Source organism: Cyprinus carpio, chromosome A15, assembly GCF_018340385.1.
Source record: "Cyprinus carpio isolate SPL01 chromosome A15, ASM1834038v1, whole genome shotgun sequence".
Classification (NCBI taxonomy): domain Eukaryota; kingdom Metazoa; phylum Chordata; class Actinopteri; order Cypriniformes; family Cyprinidae; genus Cyprinus; species Cyprinus carpio.
Genome location: NC_056586.1, coordinates 2,048,385 through 2,073,056, shown reverse-complemented (window position 1 = coordinate 2,073,056; position 24,672 = coordinate 2,048,385). Strand labels below are relative to the sequence as shown.

The 24,672-nt window shown below is 41.7% G+C and overlaps 2 protein-coding genes across 3 annotated transcripts in view; both read right to left on the bottom strand.

Annotated features, from left to right (window-relative positions):
- LOC109055553 (NADPH--cytochrome P450 reductase-like) overlaps positions 1-24,672 on the bottom strand; it is a 76,329-nt gene that overhangs the window by 43,859 nt on the left and 7,798 nt on the right.
- LOC109075385 (NADPH--cytochrome P450 reductase-like) lies at positions 394-23,794 on the bottom strand. Of its 2 annotated transcripts, none has more exons than XM_042770755.1 (8): positions 23,410-23,794; positions 22,228-22,276; positions 21,781-21,909; positions 21,554-21,702; positions 2,838-2,963; positions 2,061-2,151; positions 1,787-1,885; positions 394-437 (listed from the first exon to the last, which is right to left on the bottom strand). In XM_042770755.1, exons 2-6 carry the CDS (start codon positions 22,237-22,239, stop codon positions 2,070-2,072), a joined length of 498 nt encoding a protein of 165 aa, XP_042626689.1. In that variant the 5' UTR covers positions 22,240-22,276; positions 23,410-23,794; the 3' UTR covers positions 394-437; positions 1,787-1,885; positions 2,061-2,069. The 2 variants fall into 2 exon arrangements, with proteins under 2 accessions (XP_042626689.1, XP_042626688.1); XM_042770754.1 differs by lacking the exon at positions 23,410-23,794 and adding an exon at positions 23,185-23,361.

The following is a 24,672-nucleotide window of genomic DNA, read 5'->3' as shown; positions in this document are numbered from 1 at the left end:
CAACTAATCCTAAACCAATCCCTAACCCTAACCATACAGCAAGTACATGCAGTTAATTATTTTTTCTCTGTACTTAAATATATAATTACACTGTAACAAGGACACTAAAATAAAGTCTAAGCCAATAGAGGTGTAAATAGTAATATATGTATTATTTTGACATTGATGAGCATTGTTAGACTGCTAAGAGCGACCAGAAAATAAACAGAGAGAGAGCAGAGCAGCATCATGAATATCAATATCAGGGGGAATGTTTGGTGATTTCTGATTATTGGGGAAAGTGTGTCTGCTGGTTATGGCCCTGATATACTGTATGTGACCTGATTTTGGAGCCTGTGATGTCCAGCTCCAGGTGCATCAGGTGTCTGTCGCCGGCCTTATTGAGCTTGCGGTTCACAGTGACCGGAGCCAGGAAAGGGTTCTTCGAATCGAAAGGCCTGTGAGAACAGACAATGAATTACAGACAGTAAACCATGAAGTCTCAAGCAGGGTCAGAGCAAACATACCACCACAAGTGAGAAAAACTGACCCCAGACATTTATAGATGTGGCTGCAAAAACTACATATTTTTTTTTTTATTTGTTCTCCCTTTTATCTGTCATCTAACATTTGACAGTATTGTATTTAATAACACTATATAATCATATTATACTAATCATTAAACAGTGACATTATTCAGCTCAAGCCAGTGTGGCGTTTGTGCAGTTCAGATACGGCTGCATGATGAATCATATTTTAATTGTGATAATCCTCTGCGACATCTGCCCACTGGTTATTTATCCTGAACACATTTAATTGAATTTGGCATTAGCTTTATCTTGCATTGTAACAAGCCTCCGCAGGCTTTCATGCTTGCGGTTGCCAGATATCAAGAGTTTAAGACTGTTACATGTTCCCTGTGTCTTGTCTGGACTGTTACGTTGAAGTGTTTCCCGTGCTTTGTTTGTAATCCGTTTGTTAATTGGTTGCTCTTGATTAGTCTCCCCAGCTGTGTCTTGTTATCTTGTAGCCCCCCGGTATATACAGCTCTTTGTTTTACTCGTCCTTTGTCCGTCATTGTTTCCTGTAATGCTTTCCATGTGCTTGTTTTATGCTTTTATGCTGGTTTTCTTTTTCGGAGGATTTTTTGATTAATAGAAACTTCAAAAGAACAGCATTTATTTGAAATAGCATCTTTTGTAACATCTGTAACCTTGAGCAATTTAATGCATATTTGCTGAATAAAAGCATTTATTTCTAGAACACACACACACACACACACACACACACACACACACACACACACTGTTGTTTACTGTATTTTAGATCAAATATTGATTAGCAGAAGAGACTTCATTAAAAACATTTAAAAATCATAATGTTCGCAAACTTTTGATAAGTATTTTGTATATTCAGGGTCTTGGATGCAAGTAATTTAATTTTATATTTAACAGCCATAACTGAAGAAAACACATGTATTCCCTCATCAAAGCCAAACATGCCTCCAAAAAAAATCCATTCTAATCAATAACAAGAATGTTTCCAAACTGCCTATATTATATGCAGATAAAGTATCTGCAACAAATATTATGTCTGCGTCTGATCACTTTAAGGTGTTTATTCTGTCGTCACGGTTACTTGAGAGCGTGATCTGTAAATGTGGGAGGGGCATGAGATGAAGCTGTTGTCGTCTGATGATGCGTTGATGATAGATCGTATTTATGATTTGAAAGCACTGAAAACAGCTTTATTCTTCCCAGGAGGACTGGAATGCGCCATGAGAAAGTGAATGAAGTGCTTTACTCACGGCTTCTGGTTCTCGAAGCTCTTGAGGCGGCCCAGCTCTCCAGTGTAGATCTTATTCATGTTCAGATCGCTGTGTACCTTCAGCTCGTACTGACGGATGCTGAGAGACACAGAGAGAGTGTGTGTGTGAGAGAGAGACAACAAACCCACACAAAGGCCTGTAAGTGGTGTTACTGAGCAGAGAAGGCCAGGTTGTCAGGTCAGGTCACTGTGACCCACTAACAAAGGAGGAAGGAGGAACAAACGCTGCTGAAGGGATCACTGAGCATTCAGACCTGGATTCTTCACCCCGTTGCTTCGACTCCAAAGTGTTCACACACAGCCGGCCAGAACTGCTCTCTCCACGACACGAAATCCTCCTCGAGACTGACAGAGAAACAATCACAGAACATCATTACATTACCAACAGCTCTGGTTATCAAGAACACAGTCCCACAAGTAAACAACAATGGCTCTCATTCACTCTGAACAAGTGCACACACACACACGGATTCGTTCTGAACCTTGTTAATACTGCATTATAAATGAGAGAGGAGATCATATGAAAAGTGCATAAATCTGCATGTTCAACCCGTCAAAATAAAAGTTCAGTGTAACTGGAAGAAATCATGACACATATATTATATACCAAATTTACTTAACACTAGTAATACTAATAATTTAAGGAAAAAACAAGACTTTTTTTTTGTATATCCCTGTTTTAATTTATAGTTATGCTGTGCAGCATCTTATTTGACGAAAAATTAAAATTGCAACATTTTGTTGTAAATTATGTTTTCATTTCGTTAAAATTAAATTATTAAAATAACAAAAATTTAATAACAAAAAATTCCAACAAAAAAAAAAAAACAAAACATAAAAAAAATAAAAAATAAAAAAAAAAACAAACAACAAAAACAAAAAATCACCCAGCCGTACTTTCTGGTTTGAATGTTTGGTTTCTAATTATTTATCCCTTGAACCTCACTTGGCAGTCCATAATTCACTTCAAGGAACTAGATTATGGGCAGACACATTATAATCATACGGAAGTGTTTAAAAGCGTCACTCACTTCCCATCATCGTCTCCCATTCCCAGGTCAAAGATCCTCTGGGCTCCCAGCTCAGCCAGTCTCTGGTCCACATACTTCCCCATCGCGTTGTAGTGTTCGTATGTCTTATTTCCCAGTGCAAACACTAAAAATACGTTTGAGAAATTATATATACAAACAGATAAATATTCATTATTCTATATCTTATATTTATATTATATTCATAATACAAGTGTAAACATGGTCCAAGACTTAACGAGAACTAATCAGAAACACACGTGATTACACTTGTAATGTAAAATAATCTGGCTCAGAAAATATTCTCAAAATATTCATTTGGTTTAATGTACTTAAAATAAAACTGAAATAAAAATTATTAAACACACACACACACACACACACACACACACACACACACACACACACACACACACACACACACACACACACACATATGTATAGAGTAGTCAACATTTGAAGTGGATCAAAACCTTTCATCAAAGTTGTCCCAAAACCTAAATCCAAAATGTGTTCTTGTGTCAGGACAACTTTGATTAACTTTTTTTGATCCACTTGACTACTGTATATATATATTGTGACGTGTGTCCCGAGCGCTCGTCAGCGTCGCCCTGGCAACACAGTGAAATCACCGGCACTAGCTCGTCACGGGCTGAGCGGCCGCACCTGCAGCTCATGAAGAGGCGTCTACTTCAGCCGGGGAGGAAAGCAGTATGGTGAGCAATGTCTCCCGACACAGAGCCTAACTCTTTCCTCCTCTATCACAGAGAGCAGCGTGTGACCGTCAGCCCCAACCAGGAGAGCACCGCACGGGATCCACCACTCAAGACCCAGAGAGCACGAGGGAGTTGGAGCACTACGGAGAGCACTGTCTTCACTCGGAGCACACAGTTATCAATAAATCCACCCTTCGGGGATTTTCTCTGTCCATCGGTTGTCGTGTAGTTCCTCACCTCGCCACAATATATATGTGTGTATATGTATATATGTTTAATCTTTTGCTCAAAATATAAAAAAACTGCTCTCATTGAAAATAAATAATTGCAAACACAACACAATTTTAACAAAATTAAATTTTATATATATATATATATATATATATATATATATATATATATATATATATATATATAAAATTTAATATATATATATATATCTCAAACAACAAAATAAAGAGAGTAAATCACTCACTGCTCTTGACTGAATCACTCCAGTAGCCCTAATTAGAATTAATCTAAATTTAGTTTAAATACATAAATATGTCTGCTTTAAAAAATGAAGCATGTTGTGAGCAAGTTATTAAAAAGAATGTATATTATGTAATGCATGTTATGTTTTATTCAGTAATATACTGTATAATGAGTTTGGAAATTTTAGAGAAATGCTTAATAAATTCATTACTCTGTAACTAAACCCATCACTGAATCTAGTGATTTAGATTTAGTCGACTAAAATCGTATGACATTCAACTAAAAGAACTCTTCAGATGACTAAAATATGATTAAAACTAAATGGTATTTTCATCAAAGACTATGACTAAAACTAAATCTAAATTTGCTGTCAAAGTTAACACTGAATATGGCCAGACTCCCTTCGTCATTCATCACAATGAGTGAGATCAAAGAACAGATGTGATGTGTGGAAAAGGTTGTTGAGCTTTACAAAAATGGGAAGTGGCTGCAGGAAAATACCAAAAACACTGAAAAAGCCCCTTCTACCATCAGGGCAATAATTAAGAATCCCCAGTCAACTGGAAGTGTTATGAATCAACCTGAAAAAAGGATGTGAGTCTATTTTGTCCCAACACACTGTCAGAGGGTTCAAGAGGCCAAAAAATCTCCAAGAATCACAGCTGGAGAATTGCAGAAGTTAGTTGGGTCTTGGGGTCAAAAAGGCTCCAAAACTACAATCCGACGTCACCTACATCACCACAAAGAGTTTGGAAGGGTTTCAAGAAAAAAGCCTCTACTCTCATCCAAAAACAAACACAAGAGTCTTGGGTTTGCCAGACACTACTGGAACTTCAAATGGGACGGGGTTCAATGGTCAGACGAAACCAAAACACAGCTTTTTTGGCAATAAACACCAGAGGTGGGTCTGGCGCACACAGAGAGGAAGTCATATGGAAGAGTACCTCATGGCCACAGTTAAATACGGTTGTTTGGTCTTTACTGTTTTGGGGCTGTTTTTCTGCTAGAGGACCTGGACATAGGATACAACGCATCATGGACTCTACCAAATATCAACAGATATTAAATGAACACCTGATTGCCTCTGACAGAAATCTTAAAATGGGTCATGGTTGCATCTTCCAGCAGGACAACGATCTCAAGCATACGTCAAAATCAACACAGAAATGCTTTACTGACCACAAAATCCCCTGACTTGAATCCCATAGAAAACCTGTGGGGTCCTGTCCAGCAAAAAATAAAGATTTAAAGCCATATATTTTTATATTATTACATTTAATATGTATTTATTATATATATATGATATCAAAAATACATACTGATGTGTTTTAATTATACATTTTTTGGCAATACTCAGCTTAAACAAAACATAGTTTTGGCACTAGATACTTTTTGTTGTTGTTGTTTATGTTTTGTAGCTTCACAGAGCAAACACTGTTGTTATGAAAAGAGCTACATGAAGGTTCTTCGAAAATTCAGCATGTGTGTTAGAAACGACCTACTGATGAAGGTGAGTCAATAATAAAATAATTTTCATTTTGGGTGCACTATTCCTTTAAATCCACTTATGCAGCAGAAGTTCCTGAGTCATATCTATAGTTAGCACTTCTTCTAAACCTGTGGGCTCAGTGTTCTTTAAACCAGCTTTTCTGTTGAGTCACTGAACTTTGCACAATGTCATGATACTATATGTTGAGAAAGCTGTCGGAGACTTTGGCTTGTAAAGTATGACACAGCATTCCCCAGATTCACTTCTGCTCTGCTGCACTGTGTCATGGGGTCCTGTTTGATCACACAAGCATGTGTCGGAAAGTACCTAATGTATTAGAAACACATTGCTTTTGGAGTGTTTGGTAAAATCTAAAGAGCTCACAAAGTGCTTTGACGACTGTTTAAACCAAAACACAACTGAGCACACATTTAAAGGAATGGTTCACCCAATGAAAATTAGCTCAACATTTAGGACCTGTTTACAGCTTCATGTGTTTTCTCTGATCGGGTATTAATCTGGGCCCGGTTCCCCAAAACGTTCTTATCGCTAAGTAGTTCTTAACCTATTCCTTAACCTCTCTCTTAATGTTATGGCACGATTCCCGACATGTTCGTTCGCTAAGTATATCTTCCGTAAGTCACACTTTCGTAAGGTTGGTCTGGACCATTCGTAAGCTCTCTCTTAGCGTTGTTTGCGCTCAAGACGCTAGTCGCCGCCACTTTGCAGCAGTCTTTAGAAATCAGCGCAGCGCAGTACAAGTCCAACTATGGTATGTTGACAGTGTTGTGGCTCAAAAGTTATTTTATGTTATGGACATTTTAAGACTAATAATAAAATATGTTCGCAATGGATACAGGCAGGCCTATTTATGAAGTTGACTTTATTTGGTATCAGAACTAATATGGTGGTAATTAGCCTAGGCTATTTTGTAATGTCATTAAAGCGTTTAAATTGGCAATCACTTTTGATAATTAAAATCTGGCAAACAATTTGGCTCTAAATGGCTAAGATCTATAAATGGGTAAGCATGGTGGTGTTAAGCGACCAACTATGGCAGCGATCCAACGTGTCCTTGTATTGAATCAAAGACGGCGCCGGCCGCGGAGCCGTTTGGTCCATGTCAATTTTTTTATTCGGCAAAACTTAAGCCCTTTTGACATTTTGCCTGACGTGCTATATTAAAAAAATCACCTCCCAAGACAACTCATTATGGAGCTGCTGGACCTTCTCAGACATGTGCTTGCCAGGCTAACGTGGCGGAATTTTGCTTTAAGCCCTAAAGTCCAGCTGCTTGCAGCGCTAAGTTTTTTTTTGCTACAGGGAGCTTTATCGAGGTCGTGGGAGAGGGCTACGGCCTAAGCAAGACCTCGGTGTGGAAGTGCGTCCACACTGTCACCAACGCCCTTCTGCGCCCTGCCGGGGACATCTGGGGAATTCTGACTGTAAAGTACCTTACCATTAATATAAAAGTAATATAAAAATTAATATTAATTATATTAATTATATATTAATATAAAAGTAATATAAAAATAATTTTTAGAAGTCGTTAAACCCATGTCAAGAAGCGGCACAAGTGGCACAATGGGATAAGGAGGGTGGATGATTAGCGAGGGATACCCGGTTCGTCTACCAGTCACAACATATCGTGTGAACATATTACTGACAATTTGATAATTTAATTAATAGTCTATATTTTACGGATAACTTAAACTATGTTAAAATAAATGTTACTGGAATAATTTGAGGAATGTTTCATTTGCATAGAACGTGTTGTCTTTCTTAACGCCGTAATTGTCACGGTTGGTAAACCGTGATCTCTGGGTGTTGGCACTTTGTGGTGAAGTCTGTGTGTTTCGCGTCTGCACTGATTAGTTTTTTGGGCGTCTCCGTTAATTGTCATCAGCAACAGCTGTCACTCATTACTCATTCCCTTTATATTGGCTTGTCTCACGTCTTGTGTTTGTGAGATCGTTGTTTCATGTCGCTTACCCTGTTTGTTTGGCTTCAGTGTTGTCTGCGTTGGATGTTTGTGTTTTCCCGGAACCTCATCCACTCTACGCACTTCCACTCAGCCACAAATACTTACCTTCGGCTCTATTCCCCGCAGTTCCTGTGCCATCCTCTCCTGCTGCCTTCTCACCGTCATCATCCAGATTCCTCACCACCTCACCACCATCTTGGATTTTTGTCTTCCCAGCATCATTGTCTTTTCCCTGTTTGTTTATTTGTTTTCATTAAAGAACCATAACTCGCTATTGTTTCCAGTCCTTCCTTCACTCAGCTGTCACAGAACGATCTCACCTACATGGAAGCAGCGAGCACCAACACACTCACGGACTTTATGCATCACAGTGTGAAACGTATTGATCAGCAGCAGGAGAGCATCTCGAACACCGGACGCGCTGTCCAAGCGCTGGTGGCACAGGTGTCCGAGCTCACCCAGCAGATCCATCAGCTCACCTCTCCCACTGCGCCCATCGCACCGCCTGCGCTGCCCTTCCCCCGGAAGACCCCCCAGGATCATTTCCGGCCAGAGCCGAGACTTCCGGCGCCTGAAAACTACTCCGGTGAGCCAGCCTTTTGCAGAACTTTCTTGAATAAGTGTTCTATGCATTTCGCTTTGCAGCCCCACACCTTCGCCACCGAGGAAACCAAAGTGGCGTTTACGCTCACGATACTGTCGGGCAAGGCAGCCCTATGGGGGACGGCGGTGTGGGAGAATCAACATCCGTGCTGTGCCTCGTTCCACGCCCTCTCTGAGGAGATGAGGAGGGTTTTCGATCGAGCCGCGGCCGGCAGGGAGGCCGCTCACCAGCTCTCAGACCTTCGTCAAGGCACGTCATCAGTCACGGATTACTCCATCGAATTCCGCACCCTGGCGGCCGCGTGCCAGTGGAACGAGGCGGCGCAGTGGGATCGATTCCTGCATGGGTTATCCGACCGTGTTCTAAAGGAGATCTATCTCCTCGAGCTGCCCCCCACACTAAATGGATTAATCGACTTGGCCTTACGAGTTGATGCCCGGATTAATCGCCTGGGTCGCCAGTCCAGTCCTACACGTCATACCATCTCTCCAGCTAGGGGGCGCTCGAGTCGAGAGAACGCGGTCGGTCCCATCGACGACCACGAGCCCATGCAGGTAGGTAGAGCTCGGCTGTCCCGGAGGGAGAGGGAACGGCGGAGATCCCAAGGACTATGTTTATACTGTGGAGGCTCAGAACACAACATCTACTCATGCCCGGTAAAAGAGCCAGACCGGTAGTAAACTTGAGGCAACTATCGGGTGGGATCTCCGCTGGGAAGTCCTCAACAACATCATCGACCCTCCTTCCGGTGAAACTGCGGTGGAGGAATCACTCTCATGAATGTCACACCCTTCTGGACTCCGGAGCCGAAGGTAATTTCATCGATTCTTCCCTGGCACATCACCCGAACATTCCTGTCCTGCCTGTGTCTCTCCCCATCCACGTCACCGCACTCAACGGCCAGGAACTGCCGCACGTCACACACCACACAGAACCCATCACACTACTCACTTCTGGCAATCATCGCGAGACCATATCCTTTTTCCTCATGGACTCCCCTGTTGCTCCCATTGTGTTAGGTCACCCCTGGTTAACCAAACATAATCCACGAGTGGAATGGGGTTCCAACACAGTCACATTGTGGAATGAAAGTTGTCATGAGTCTTGTCTGGGTTCTGCTTGTCCTGTTGTCCCTGTTTCTGTCTTTCAGAAGGAGAACATGGTGTTGCCAAACGTGCCCGTAGAGTACCTGGACCTGAAGGAAGTGTTCCAGTAAGTCCCGTGCTGCTACTCTTCCTCCGCATCGTCCCTACGACTGTGCCATAGATTTAGTGTCAGGTAAATCTCCACCTAAAGGCAAGTTATACTCTCTTTCTATTCCTGAGAGGGAGGCCATGGAGAAATACATTTCTGATTCCTTAGCATCTGGGTTCATCCGTCCTTCCTCTTCTCCAGCGGGGGCGGGATTCTTTTTTGTGGGTAAGAAGGATGGTTCTCTGCGACCTTGCATTGATTACCGAGAGCTGAACAACATCACGATAAAGAACACCTATCCTTTACCACGCATGTCTTCAGCTTTCGAGAGGTTGCAGGGAGCGTCCGTATTCACAAAATTGGATTTACGTAATGCTTATCATTTGGTCCGCATCAGGAAGGGAGATGAATGGAAAACCGCCTTTAATACCCCTAGAGGGCACTTTGAATACTTGGTGATGCCGTTCGGGCTCTCCAACTCGCCCGGGGTTTTCCAAGCACTCGTTAATGACGTGTTGAGAGATATGGTAGATCAGTTTATATTAGTGCTGTCAAAATTAGCGCGTTAACGCATGCGATTAATTTGAAATATTTAACGCGTTAAAATAAAATAACGCAATTAACGCGGTTGCAGTTTTTTTTATTTCCAGTTGTGGCCCATGTGTGTTCAACGTGCAAAGAAATATGGATAAGACCAAGGAAGGACTTTTAGACGGAAAGTTTCAGTATAAAACTCTGCCGGATGGTTCTGTGGATAAAACAAAAGTAATCTGTGCATTTTGCAAAGCCGAATTTAATTACCACAGAAGTAATTCGTCTTTGGCATATCACTTAAAAGCAAAACACCCCACCGAAACCATTTCTTCGGGGCCTCGCCAATGTAAATTGCAGGAGTGCGTTCGTGGTAAAATGACAAGATCTGTAAGTGATAAGGTAATGAATGCTTTGGTTATTTGGATAGCTAAAAAACTGCCGACCCATCAACATAGTAGATGACGATGGACTGCGGGACATCATTAGAACTGCATCCGGAGACGCCTCATACAATATGCCCTCAAGAGGAACCATCATGTCAAAAATACACACTTTGTATGACGATGAGAAGGCGCGGAGGATGAACACGTTACAGCAAGCGACACACATCGCACTGACAGGGGACCACTGGACTTCTGTGAGCAATGACAACTACTTAGGCATCACAGCGCACTTCGTTGATAAAGAATGGAAATTGCATTCATTCGCACTAACCGTGTCTAAAACTGAGGAACGACAGTACGCTGAGGCATGTGCGGATCATTTTCTCGATGTGGCTAGAAAATGGAAAATCGAGGACAAGTTAAGCACACTTGGCACTGACAGTGCTCGTAATATGGTTGCTGCCGCGAGACTACTTCCATTTGAACACCTGCCCTGCACGGCCCACATTTTGCAACGAACTGTCACAGTTTCCATTCACGGCAGTGGATTTGAAAGTGTCCTAGCTAAATGTCGCAAGATTGTTGGGCACTTTAAGCATAGTCCATCCAACGCTCACGAACTAATGGAACAGCAAGTTGCATGTGGACAGAAACAAGAATCTCTCGTTCAGGACGTTACGACTAGATGGAATTCTACCCTAGAGATGGTCAAGCGAATTCAGCGAAACAAATCTCCACTGACCACTACCCTGGCTCAGCAAAAGAGCAATGTTGCCATGTTGACTACACAGGAGCTCGCCAAACTGCAAAAGCTGGAGGAACTACTTGAACCTTGCAGGTAGATTAATATTATTTTCTCCGTCTCTTGTCTGTTTTCACTATCCCCAATCTGTGTGTGCCTGTGTGCCCGCTGCCAAGGCATGCTGCGTAAAAAAAAAATAAAAATAAGTTAAGATTAGTGTAAAACATTATTAAAAAGGTGAAGAAGAAATAAATATGGTGTTGAACAATGTAATGTAAATAAAATACTATTGTGATTATATAAGTATAAGTAAAACAAAGAGAAGGAGAAGGAAAGCGAGGGTGAGTGTGAGAGTGTAAGTGTACATGTTACATACTGGCACAAATTAGTTTCTTTGCATTTAATAGCAACATCTTGTGCTTTCCATTGCAGATATGTAACTGAACTGCTGGGAGGGAGAGCAGTACATCTCCTGCTCAGTGGTATTGCCAGCCTTGTGCCACTTGTTCAAAATTATGGAGTCCAAAGAGGATGATCCAGCCTATGTAGTTAAATTCAAAAATGATTTTACTTCAGACCTATCTAAAAGGAAGGACAGCACTAATCTCACATGGCTGAAGATCGCTACTGCAATTGACCCAAGGTTTAAAGACCTAAAGTGTCTTCCCAAAGATGAAAGGAATGAGGTGTGGGCTTCACTAAGCAAGCTGTTAATGGCACAGAGTCCTGGAAAACAAGAGTCTAAAGAGACAACAGACCAACAGCCACCAAAGAAGAGAAGGATCTCCGTCTTGCTGGTTTCTTCTGATTCAGAGTCAGATGAAGAGGAAGAGTCCATAGAACAGTGTCTTAACCGCTACAAAGCAGAGCCCAAATTGCACATGGAGGGTTGTCCACTACAGTGGTGGAAAAAGAGAGAAGCAACACATGCAAGGCTGGCACCAATAGCATGCAAGTATCTGTCAACCCCTGCTACAACGGTGCCTTGTGAGAGACTGTTCTCACTCTCAGGTCACATCATTCAAAAGAAAAGGGCCACATTGTCCCCTGATAATGTCAACAGACTGGTCTGTCTCAGCAACTGGCTGAATGTAAAGGAGGACTAAGCAAAATAGTTTCTACTTCATAATTAATGTTCTCAACTCTCAGCAATACAACGTTACAATGAGTACAATTGTTTGTATTCATTCCTTTATTATTATTATTTTCCAATTTCCATATTTGCAATGCCTATACTTTGGAATTTTTTTGCAGTCCACTTAGAATTCAACATGGAAATCATTTTTGTTTTTTATTGGCATTGATTGTTTTGAAATTCAAATGGCACTTACATGCCTGTGTTTTTATTTCTGAAATAAATATGGCTTTCAAGCCAACAGTTAATTTGGAGGATATTGATGGTTTATTGCAGGTATGTTGTTTACATGAGAAAATCTGTGTTACAAGTTAAACAAAAATTCCAATAAACAATCATATTTTGAATTTAAATAGTTACTTTACATTAATTATACACAAATTACATACACATAACAAAAAAGTATCAAAAAATTAACAGTCCGATTAACTCCAATAAATCCCCAATAAATTTAAAAAAGATTGTGCGATTAATTAGTTAATTTTTTTTAATCGATTGACAGCACTAGTTTATATATGTTTACCTGGATGACATACTGATTTTTTCTTCATCTCTCCAGGAACATGTTCAACACGTCAGACGAGTGCTCCAGAGGTTACTTGAGAATGGGCTTTTTGTCAAGGCGGAGAAATGCGTATTCCATGCACAGTCTGTTCCCTTCCTAGGATATATCGTCTCATCCGAGGGAATACGTATGGACCCTGACAAAGTTAATGCTGTGATAGATTGGCCATCTCCAGACTCCCGTAAGGCCCTACAGTGTCTTCTGGGGTTCGCCAATTTCTATCGACGTTTCATTCGTAATTTCAGCCAACTAGTCTCACCTCTGACAGCCTTGACCTCCCCCAGTACTCCGTTCAGGTGGTCGGACGCAGCTGAGACTGCGTTCGCTAACCTCAAAAGCCGCTTCGTTTCGGCTCCCATCCTGGTGGCCCCTGATCCCACACGGCAGTTCGTGGTGGAGGTCGACGCGTCAGAGGTGGGGTAGGAGCAGTGTTGTCCCAACGTGCTGCTTCGGATGATAAGGTACATCCTTGCGCGTTTTTCTCTCATCGATTATCTCCTGCTGAACGTAATTATGACATTGGCAATAGAGAGTTGTTGGCCGTCAAATTAGCGTTAGAGGAGTGGCGTCACTGGCTGGAAGGTTCAGGGGTACCTTTCATCGTTTGGACTGATCATAAGAATTTAGAGTACATTAGAACTGCCAAAAGACTCAATTCCAGGCAGGCTCGGTGGGCACTTTTTTCCGGTCGTTTTGAGTTTACTTTATCGTACCGCCCGGGTTTCCAAAAATGTCAAACCCGATTCTTTATCACTTCTTTTTGATCCCTCCGCCCACCCGGTGACTCCCGAGTGTATTTTACCTGAGAAGTTAGTGGTCTCAGCACTCGTATGGGAGGTTGAGTCGAAGGTCAAGACGGCCTTACAAGGGGGTAACGCCTCCGTCCGGTTGCCCACCGAAACCGTTTATTTGTGCCGGAGGAGTTAAGGTCTGAAGTCATTCAGTGGGGTCACTGCTCTAACGTGGCTTGTCACCCAGGGATAAGTCGAACTAATGGGTTGGTTAAACAACGATTCTGGTGGCCACGTATGGCTCGTGACGTCCGCGATTTTGTGTTGGCTTGCTCAGTTTGCGCCAGTGGTAAGTCATCTAACCGACCTCCTGATGGGCTTCTTCAACCGCTGTCTGTCCCTTCGAGACCCTGGTCCCACATCGCTCTAGATTTTGTTACCGCCCTCCCGCCCTCTAATGGCATGACAGTCGTTTTGACCGTAGTGGACTGTTTCTCGAAGGTGGCACATTTCATTCCCTTGCCCAAATTACCTACAGCCAAGGAGACAGCGGTCACTGTCATAGATCACGTCTTTCGGCTTCATGGCCTCCCGGTAGACGTGGTCTCTGACAGGGGATCTCAATTTATATCCAGATTTTGGAAAGAGTTTTGTAAATTGCTAGGAGCGTCAGTTAGCTTGTCTTCGGGTTATCATCCCCAGAGCAATGGACAGTCTGAGCGAGCCAACCAAGATTTAGAGAGGACGTTGCGATGTTTGGTCTCCAAGAATCCTTCTTCCTGGAGTCAACAACTCTCTATGGTGGAGTACGCTCACATTTCGTTACCAGTGTCAGCCACGGGCCTTTCTCTGTTCCAATGCAGTTTAGGTTACCAGCCACCAGTTTTTCTCCCAGTCTGGAATCTGAAGTCGCGGTCCCCCTCCACTCACACGTTTTGTCCAGAGGTGCCACCGCACCTGGGACCAGAGCCCGCGAGACTCTGCTCCGGATGAGGGAGCGCACTAAGGCCAAGGCCGATCGCCACCGGTCAAAGCCTCCCGTTTACGTCGTGGGTCAAAAGGTGTGGCTTTCTACCAGTAACATTCCTCTGCGTTCCGTTTCTAATAAATTAGCTCCCAAAATTTATTGGCCCGTTTACTATCACCAAGATCATTAGTCCGGTGACAGTCCGCCTCAAACTACCTCCAGCGTACAGGAGGATACACCCCGCCTTTCATGTGTCCAAAATTAAACCCGTGTTTTATGCACGTATTAATCCGCCTACTCCGGTTCCCCCGCCGCCGCGTCTCGTAGATGGGGAACCGACTTATTCGGTTAATCGTATTCTGGACTCGAGACGGAGGGGACGAGGATTCCAGTACCTGGTGGACTGGGAAGGTTACGGTCCGGAGGAGAGGAGTTGGGTACCTGCTAGGGACATATTGGATCACTCCCTTATTGATGAATACAATCAGCAGGTAGGCCCTTCTGGGAACTCCAAGAGGAGCTCTTAGAGGGGGGGTACTGTCACGGTTGGTAAAACCGTGATCTCTGGGTGTTGGCACTTTGTGGTGAAGTCTGTGTGTTTCGCGTCTGCACTGATTAGTTTGTGGGCGTCTCCTTTAATTGTCATCAGCAACAGCTGTCACTCATTACTCATTCCCTTTATATTGGCTTGTCTCACGTCTTGTGTTTGTGAGATCGTTGTTTCATGTCGCTTACCCCTGTTTGTTTGGCTTCAGTGTTGTCTGCGTGTGATGTTTGTGTTTTCCCGGAACCTCATCCACTCTACGCACTTCCACTCAGCCACAAATACTTACCTTCGGCTCTATTCCCCGCAGTTCCTGTGCCATCCTCTCCTGCTGCCTTCTCACCGTCATCATCCGGATTCCTCACCACCTCACCACCATCTTGGATTTTTGTCTTCCCAGCATCATTGTCTTTTCCCTGTTTGTTTATTTGTTTTCATTAAAGAACCATAACTCGCTATTGTTTTCAGTCCTTCCTTCACCCAGCCGTCACAGTAATGCACCTTCACGTGAAGTGGAAAATTGATTCCTGAGCAATCGATGCCAACTAATTCAGCACCTTCACTTGGGACAGCGCCTTTGTAACGTCGGACGTAAGAGGCAGTGTGATAAGAAGCTTCCTAAGGGACACTTCGGGGAACACACTTAGGAACATAAACAACTTTGGTAAGATATATCTTTCGAGTCTTCTTAGCGTGCTAAGAGTGAGCGTTATCGGGGAACCGGGCCCTGATTTTTTAAAAACGGTTCCATTTACACCTGGCCACATAAATGTGTCTTCGCAAAATGGGTGTATATCTGGTTTTCAGTTCCCACACTATATGCAAATTAGGGCACGATTCATCGATTCAATTCTTGACTCGATTATAAAAAATCCTTAATTGCATTTTCGCGTGTCGAGTAATCTGCAAAATACCGGAAGTGGACGAGACTCCATGAAAATCATTATTAGACCGTCTTCCAAGGATGCATGATATATTAAACTCATTTAAAAATCATAAAAAAAGCATACTGCTATTGTGAATTCACAAACGCTACGATTCAATTAAATATATGCAATGCTGGTTAAATGCCCTTGAATTATATACATGTGTATAGGTTACATGCGTGCATCTCAGAGCGGCTCCGTTCACAGTAAATGCTGCTCCACACAAACTGTTACCATTTACATGTGTGGAGCATCTCAAACGCCATCTCTGCATATTGTTCTGAGTTTGGGTTTATTATAACGTTTATTTGGGAACGCAACGTGCGCCATTTTATCAGATTTGTAAAGTAAATAATTTCTAAACCTACGCAAACACAGGATAATACATTATAATATTTGTCAATATGCTAAATGTTCACTGCGACTTCAAAATAAAAGCTCAAACCCTCACTCTGAGTTTACATGGTGTGATGACATCTTTAAGAAATTACAGTGGCTGCAGCATTTCTGTCGTAAAGAAATGGCCAAATATTAAAGATTAAGTGGACAATTGAATGAAATGGTGAGTTAGTCTCACTACTTTTAGTGAAGATGATTGTGTGTTGAGAGTCTGTGACTTACTTTCAGCTTCATTCATGGCAGTTTGCTGAAGAGATACTCATCTGTGGCGATGCATGTTGCATTAGCTCTGTCATATCTGACTATGACATGTCATATAGCCTATAACACGCTCTTTCAGCGTTGTTTTCCGGGGTTTGTGATGTCACAAAGCGGCCCATTAGAATATCATTAAAATAAATCCTGCCTATGGAAATTCGAATGGTTGGGGGTGGGGAGGGATGAGGTTGTGGTTAGAACGCTTGGTTGTGTGCATCAGACAAGAAAATGTAGAAGAGCTGCTGTAGTGTAAAGTTTTCACCATGTCGAAGAAATGCTGTTTTTTTTCATAAATTGCTGACAGTACAATACTGGACAAGGATGTAATCTGCAGAATTTACACTTCAATTATGAGACTATGGTATAAATAAATTTAACTGTATAACAGTTTCACTGCAATTCATGTTATAAGGTTAGAATTAAAGAACAATAAACATAATACATATGTCTTTCAATATCCGTGCATACATAGTAAATGCACATATTGTTAAGTGGTTGTTGACATCGTATCTAAAACGTGATTTAGCCCCCCCAACAACAATAAACAACAATAATGTTACCACTATAATATGTCTTTCAATATCCGTGCATGCAAGCGTTCTGCGCGATCCTCTTGCTCAATATTCTCGGGGTCTGAATCTGGCTCAAACTGATATGGTAATATTGACGCCATCCTTAACTAAGGTACTGATGCTTGCCTACAAGACCACCACTGGCACGGCACAAATATACCTAAACTCACTAGCTCAAACTTATGCGCCCTCCAGAAGCGTGTGTTCTGCAAGTGTACGGCGCCTTGTGGTGCCATTCACGCGACCATCTTGGATTTTTGGCGTCCCACAGCAGGGTCTTTGCCCCTGTTGTTTATTGTTTTCATTAAAATGAGACCATACTGCGCTATATGTTTTCAGTCCTTCCTTCACAGCCAGGGGCACGTCACAGTAAATGCACCTTCACGATGAGTGAAAATATGATTCCTTAGCAATCTATGGGGCCAACCTAGTATCAGCACCTTCACATATGAGGAACAGCGCCTTTGTAACGTCGGACGTAGCGGCAGTTGTGCAGGAGCTTCCTAAGGGACACGGTCGGGGAACCACTTAGGAACATAAACAGAAATTTTGGGGTAAGAATATATCTTCGGTCTTCTTAGCGTGGCTAGAGTGAGCGTTAGGGGGGAACCGGAGCCCTGATTTTTTAAAAACGGGTTCCCATTTACACCTGGCGCACATAAATGTTGCTGTCCGCAAAATGGGTGGGTATATCTTGGTTTCAAGTTCCCACAACTAGTGCAAAGTAGGCACGATTCTCGATTCAATTCTGAGTCGATGTATAAAAATCCTTCATGTGCATTTAGTCCCCCGCGGTGTCGCGAGTAATCGGGCAAAATACCGGAAGTGGACGAGACTCCAGAAAAGTCATATAGACCGTCTTCCAAGATGCGTGATAGGTTTAACCTCAGTTTAAAATGCATAAAAAAAGCATACTGCTATTGGGAAGTGCACAACGCACGAGTCAATTAAATAATATATGCAATGCTGGTTAAATGCCCGGGAATTATAGACATGCATGTCAGGGTTATGTGCTTGCGTCCTCAGAGTGGCTCCGTTCACAGTCACTGCTGCTCCACACAACTGTTACCCTTTACATGTGCGGAGCATCTCCCAACCCATCTATGCATATTGTTCTGGCGTTTGGTTGGGTTTATTATAAAGTCATCTGGGAACGCAACGTGCGCCATTTTATCAGATTTGTAAGTAAATGGACTTTCTACACCTACGCAAACACAGGAGAAGATACATTAAAATATTTCTCAAAGTACTGTACCAATGTTCACTGCGACTTCAATAAAAGCTCAAACCCTCATTTCTTGGAGCGGTTACATGTTTTGATGACCATCTTTAAGAAATTACAGTGGCGCAGCATTTCTGTCGTAAAGAATGGCCAATATTAAAGATTAAGGGGCAATTGAAGAAATGGTGAGTTGTACACTAATTTTAGTGAAGATGATTGTGTGTTGAGAGTCGTGCTTACGTCCGCTTCATTCACACCAGTTTTGCAGAAGAGATAATGATTCTTGGCGATGTGTGTTGCTTAGCTCTGTCATATCTGACTATGGACATGTTCATTAGCCTCACCGTCTCAAACTATTCATTCTTTAACATTTTGGAGGAGTACAAGTTACATGCCGGGGTCAACAACACCAGATGCATTTTACACTCGTCAGTTTCGTCTGGGAATGGTGCCCCAAAACCACTTCTGAAGTGGTTTTAGGGATAGGATTAAATCTGTCTCGAAGCATTTCGGCAGGGCATTTACAAACCGGCTTTTCACGATCGGATAGCTATTCCAATAAGAGAAAAACGCAATGAAGTGAACCAGGTTGTAAACAGGCCCTTATGCAAGCTCAGGCCATCCAGATGTAGCGTGGTTGGTTTCTTCATCAGGTTGTAAGAAGAAACAAATTCCATCATTTTTAACTCAAAAACATTGCTTTCGGTTAAAACACAAGTCCAACAATACAAATAATGCTTTTGTCTCTTCCAGATGTTTTAGTGATGGACAGAGTGGTGTGGATTAACTTGTGGGTCATTTGTTATTGTTTTTATCAGCGTGTTTGGACTAGAGGCTGGCCGATATGGGTTTTTTGAGGCCGATCGATACCGTATCTAGGTAGTAACAAAAAAAGGAGATACGATATATCCGGCGATATTCTTTATGTGTATATTATAGTACAATAGCAGTTAAAAGTTATGGACACTCTTCCCATTCGTGTGTCCAAACTTTTGATGTACTCTACAGTATATGGATGCAGTATATACATAAACAGTTATATTATATATATTATCTATATATAAAAATCTATATACACACACACACATTAAAAGGTTTGTAATGATCCAAAATGTGGTGATGAAGCACTTATAATGAAGTGACAACGATAGGTAATGGAGGCAAGGTATTTAAACAATGTAACACTAACACTTGATTATCCAAAATGAGTGGGACATCAGTGCACTGAAAAGTAAAGTAGGTAAAGTTTATTCAATTAATTTCAATTAAATTCCATTCAACTTTATTCCTTTGAAATTATTTCACTTATGGAACAGTTCATTTCGTGGATTTGGGCTATGCCACTGCCGTCATTATACAACATATGTAAATAAATAGTTATTTAATTCAATCTCACCACACCCCTCTTTAAGAAATTTGAATGTAAACATGTATGTCCCTTTTGAACTGGAATCATAGCAGAGTATCCTGTAAAGTCAACTTCGCAGGATTTTACGGTCGGGTAGAACGGGGACCTCCTACTGAGTGGGGATGGGATTTGAGGTTGTGGGTTAGAACGCTTGGTTTTTGATGGTTGTGCAATCAGACAAGAAAATGTAGAAGAGCTGCTGTAGCATCAAGTTTTCGACACGTCGAAGAAACGCTGTTTTTTTTTCATAAATTGCTGACAATACAGGACTGATGTAATCTGCAGAATTTACACTTCAGACTATGGTATAAATAAATTCAACAGTATAAAAGTTTCACTGCAATTCATGTTATAAGGTTAGAATTAAAGAACAATAAACATAATACATATTACCATTGCACTTATCTGTACATAGTAAATGCACTTATTTTTAAGTGGTTGTTGACATCGTATCTAAAACGTGATTTAGCCAAAAAAAACAACAACAACAACAACAACAACAATAACATTACCACTCTAATATGTCTTGCAATATCTGTGCATGCAAAGGTTCTGCGCAATCCTTTTGCTCAATATTCCCGGGGTCTGAATCTGGATCAATCACCGAACAAAAATGAAACTTCCTCCTTTGCAAAGGTACTGATGCTTGCCTACAAGACCACCACTGGCACGGCACAAATATACCTAAACTCACTAGCTCAAACTTATGCGCCCTCCAGAAGCGTGTGTTCTGCAAGTGTACGGCGCCTTGTGGTGCCATCCAAAAGAGGTTCAAAATCACTCTCACAGACTTTTTCCTGGACTGCGCCCAGCTGGTGGAATGACCTCCCGATCTCAATTCGAACAGCTGAGTCTTTACTCATTTTCAACAAAACATCTAAAGACTCATCTTTTTCGCCAGCACACTACCAACTAAATAATATAAAATACCCTTTCTCTAAAATCATCTGTTAAATAATTAAAAGAAAAAAAAAAACTTGCTACGGGTTCTGTGCTAGACTGAGACTTGTCATGGCACCTGTATACTGTTGTTGTTCTCTCGTTGGTCTGATTGCTTCTACTGTTCTCATTTGTAAGTCGCTTTGGATAAAAGCGTCTGCTAAATGATTAAATGTAAATGTTACTAAACCGGAGCAGAGGGAACTTGCTGCTTTGGCAAGGGGCGTGTCAGTACTGAAACACCATCTAAGCTGTTCGCCAATCACAACGCACTGGGACAGCTAACCAATCACAACGCACTGGGACAGCTAACCAATCACAACACATTTCCTTTTCATTTTTCTGAAGGCAGGCCTTCATCAAACCCGGAACTAATCGAGCCGGTTGTGCCAGGCTGGGGAGAAAAGTATTGTAATAATGTAAATTATGTAAAAAATAATGCGTTTATCAAAACACCAATGAGAGCATGTTCTGGTACACCCCCAAAACAAAATCAAGACTTTGTAAAAGAGCATAATAGGACAAAAAAAACATCCAAAGCGTTTCATCCAGATTGCCAGTAGCAAAAATGGACATACTACGTGATTACACCATTTACATGCATTTTATCTGCGTTTTATGTTCTGAAAAAAAATTTCATATCGGTTGCATATATGCCGATACCGATATATCTGCGACAGGCTCATATCGGCCGATAAAATCAGCAAAATATATCGGTCAGGCTCTAGTTTGGACTCTCATTCTGACGGCACCCATTCACTGCAGAGGATCCATTGGTGATTCAATACTACATTTCTCCAAATCTGATAAAGAAACAAACTCTTTTTGGATCTTGGATGGCCTGAGGGTTAGCACATTTTCAGCAATTTTTCACCAAAAACCATACTGATACCCTTAGAAAAATCGTGTATTTGCTGTGATGAGGAACTCACTGTATATTTAACTCCAGTGAAGTCGGCATCACCCTCCTGTAACCAGTCATAGAAGTCCTGAGAGTTATCAGTCGGGTCGCCCTCTCCATATGTGGCCATGCAGAAGATTGCCAGAGAGTTCTCAATCTCAGGCAGACGGGACAGCTCACTCTGCAAATAAATGTGTGTGTAAACAAACACAAACGGAGAGGAATAAAGAGCCAATTTTCATCCCATCATATGCATCACCATATTATATTCCTCTGGGTCCGCTGACATTCCCTTCATGCCGTAGCGATGAGCATCTTTTGCAAGTCTGTTGGAAAACTCTTCAGCCGTGCCCGTCTGTGAGCCGTAAAACACCACGATGTTCTTACCCTAGAGGGAAATATTAGTCATTATGTACTCAAATGACTATTCCACATGATTCAGTCAGTTAATATGGCATTCAACCAAAGAAAACATAACCACTTCTGTAACACAGTTAGCACTTCATTGACTTAAAGTGTAAAAACAACCCTATCTTGACTTATTCTGAGAAACTAAAACAGCCGTTCAGTCTGTTTTTTTTTTTCAGCAAATTCAGTTTCAAAATGTTACAATTTGACTGCCTAAAAAAAGATGTTCAATGGCCTGTTTTATCTTATTTTAACATATCAACCTCTACTGGAGACGAGAAGGGTAAACATTTCTTACCGTTTTCTTCATTTTGTCAATAAAGCTGGTTTCCCTGGTTGTTTGAGCACTACAAAACACAGATCACCACAGGTCACACATCATAATGGATTACAAATAACTACACTATAAATGATCATGTAAACACACATAGACAAACAAACAATGAAACAAAAACTGGCATGAAATCCACTTGTGAAACTCTGTCTATCGAACAGATACTCCTGAGTTTAAAAAGATGTAGAAATCACTTATCTGGACCTTTTCAGTCTCTAATCAAAGAAATTAGTGAAATCACCATGCAGTGAAAACATGGATTAATTAAAGCAAAAAATGTAATTAAAAACCATACAAAATAAGTTGTTGTTAAATTGTTATGCTGATAATTTAATTTGTAACAACGCATTTGCCCCAGCTGAAATCTGTTAGGCCCTTCATTGTCTGAGGAAAACACTTTGACATCGTGTGAAGCACCGATATCCAGAGCAACATCATGCAGCTACATCAGCATTTTTAGCAGCCATATTAATCAAATTATTAGTCTTTCATTAATGCTGAAAGAAAATCATCAGCACATTTTGCCATCAAATATGATATGGGCTATATTTATATCCATGGAGCATTGATGTTATGTTACAAAGTCAATTCAAGCTTGAGTAAGAAGTTATGACTGTTTTAGTTCTTTCAACCAAGCTGCCTTTCAAAATTTTGTTAATAATCGGTTTATATTGTAAACTTGAGCAAACTGTGTCTGTATGGAGAACATACAAAAGTAATGACATTGTGAAAAGGCTTCCTACAGCATTTCATTGGTACTCTGTGTTTCTCAATCTTGCGGAAGCACAGCACATTCTGTGCGTCTGTCTCTTCTGACTCACTCAGTTCAGTTCATGAGCGATGATGTGAATCATCTGTGTCTCATATCCAGGAGCAGGACTGAAAATGAGAGCCAGAGGGACTAGTTCAGCAAACACTCACCTATCTATGGTGACCAGCCGGTCCTCCGGTAAGGAGAACACGCAGCCCATGATCATAAGAAACACGTCCAAGAATGGAGACAACAGGACAGACACGTCACAGCCAAGACAAACTGTTAATCACAGCGCAAACCGCAAAAACAAGGCACTGCCATAGAAAAAAAATACTGATGCTGATGCCACAAGACAAGAGAACTGACACAGAGTCCAAAACCCTAAAGAGGACCTGAAGGAGAGCTTGAATGTGACTGTGTGTTTCCAGAGGAAAGCAGAGGCTCTTACAGCGTCCCTCCTCCATCAGGAAAGGGCTGCAGATGGAGACAAGTATTGACACGGTGAAGCATCATGTCAACAGACAGCCTATATCCCCCACGCTCTCAAACACGTGCACCGGCAACATCTGGACGCCACAAAGCAGGACTCCCACGCGTCAAGCAAGCCAAAAAACTCATGTCAACAAACACAAGACTCGAGAGAGGTCCTTCATCCTCTCACGATCCCAGAGAAAAAGCCATGCAAACACAGCATGAAACAGAACAGTCCTGTAGCCGTAGCAATGGTTTCTTAAATGACAGCGGCGCTGGTTTTGAAGGGGGCGAATGACTGCGGTCTGGCCCCTCCCTCCGGAGAGCAGGGTCGCCATGGCAACCACATCTATCATAAAAGGATCCTCCTGTGACAGGCCAGGCAATGAGAGCAGTGAGACAAATTGGAAATGGTTTCCACATAAGAGGGAAGGGAGAGAAGAAAATCGGCTGAACATAATGAAGCGCTTGTGCTGTGCCTCAACTTTCCACCTTTGGCTCAGCTCGGAGAAAGACTTGGCTGGCCTTGCCAAATACAAACTCCATTGACATGCGGATTTGAAAAGATATATATATATATATACTTTCTTAAGCACAACTTTAAGTAACATAACAGAGAGAGAGAGTGAGGACATATTTTGCCATTTCTAACAGCCCAACTCTTGAGACAAAAGAACAACTGAGTGATTGTTTTACTGTCCAATTTTACAGTTCTCATATTTAAAGGAACAGTTCAGCCAAAAATGAAATTTAGCTGAATATGTCCCCACCCTCAAGCCATCCAAGACATAAATAGGTTTGTTTCTTCATCAGGTTTGTAGAAATGTAGCATTGCATCAGTGTCTCAGCAATGGATGCTCTGGAGTGAATGGGTGCCGTCAGAACGAGAGTCCAAACAGCTGATAAAAACATCACAATAATCCACAAGTAATCCAATCCATCAGTTCACATCTGGAGAAGACAAAAGCTGAAACAAATCCAACATTAAGATGTTTATAACTTCAAACCGTCACTTAGACACACATAGACCCAAATTCAATTTCTGCTATCGTCATTAATTAGAAGAATGTATCTGTGAAGCAGTTGTTATGAAACATCAGGGGCTGGACGGAGGAGTGAGATATCCAGAAGACAATACCTAGCCATTATCAGCTTGATTTATAGGCTTGTTACACATTTCACAT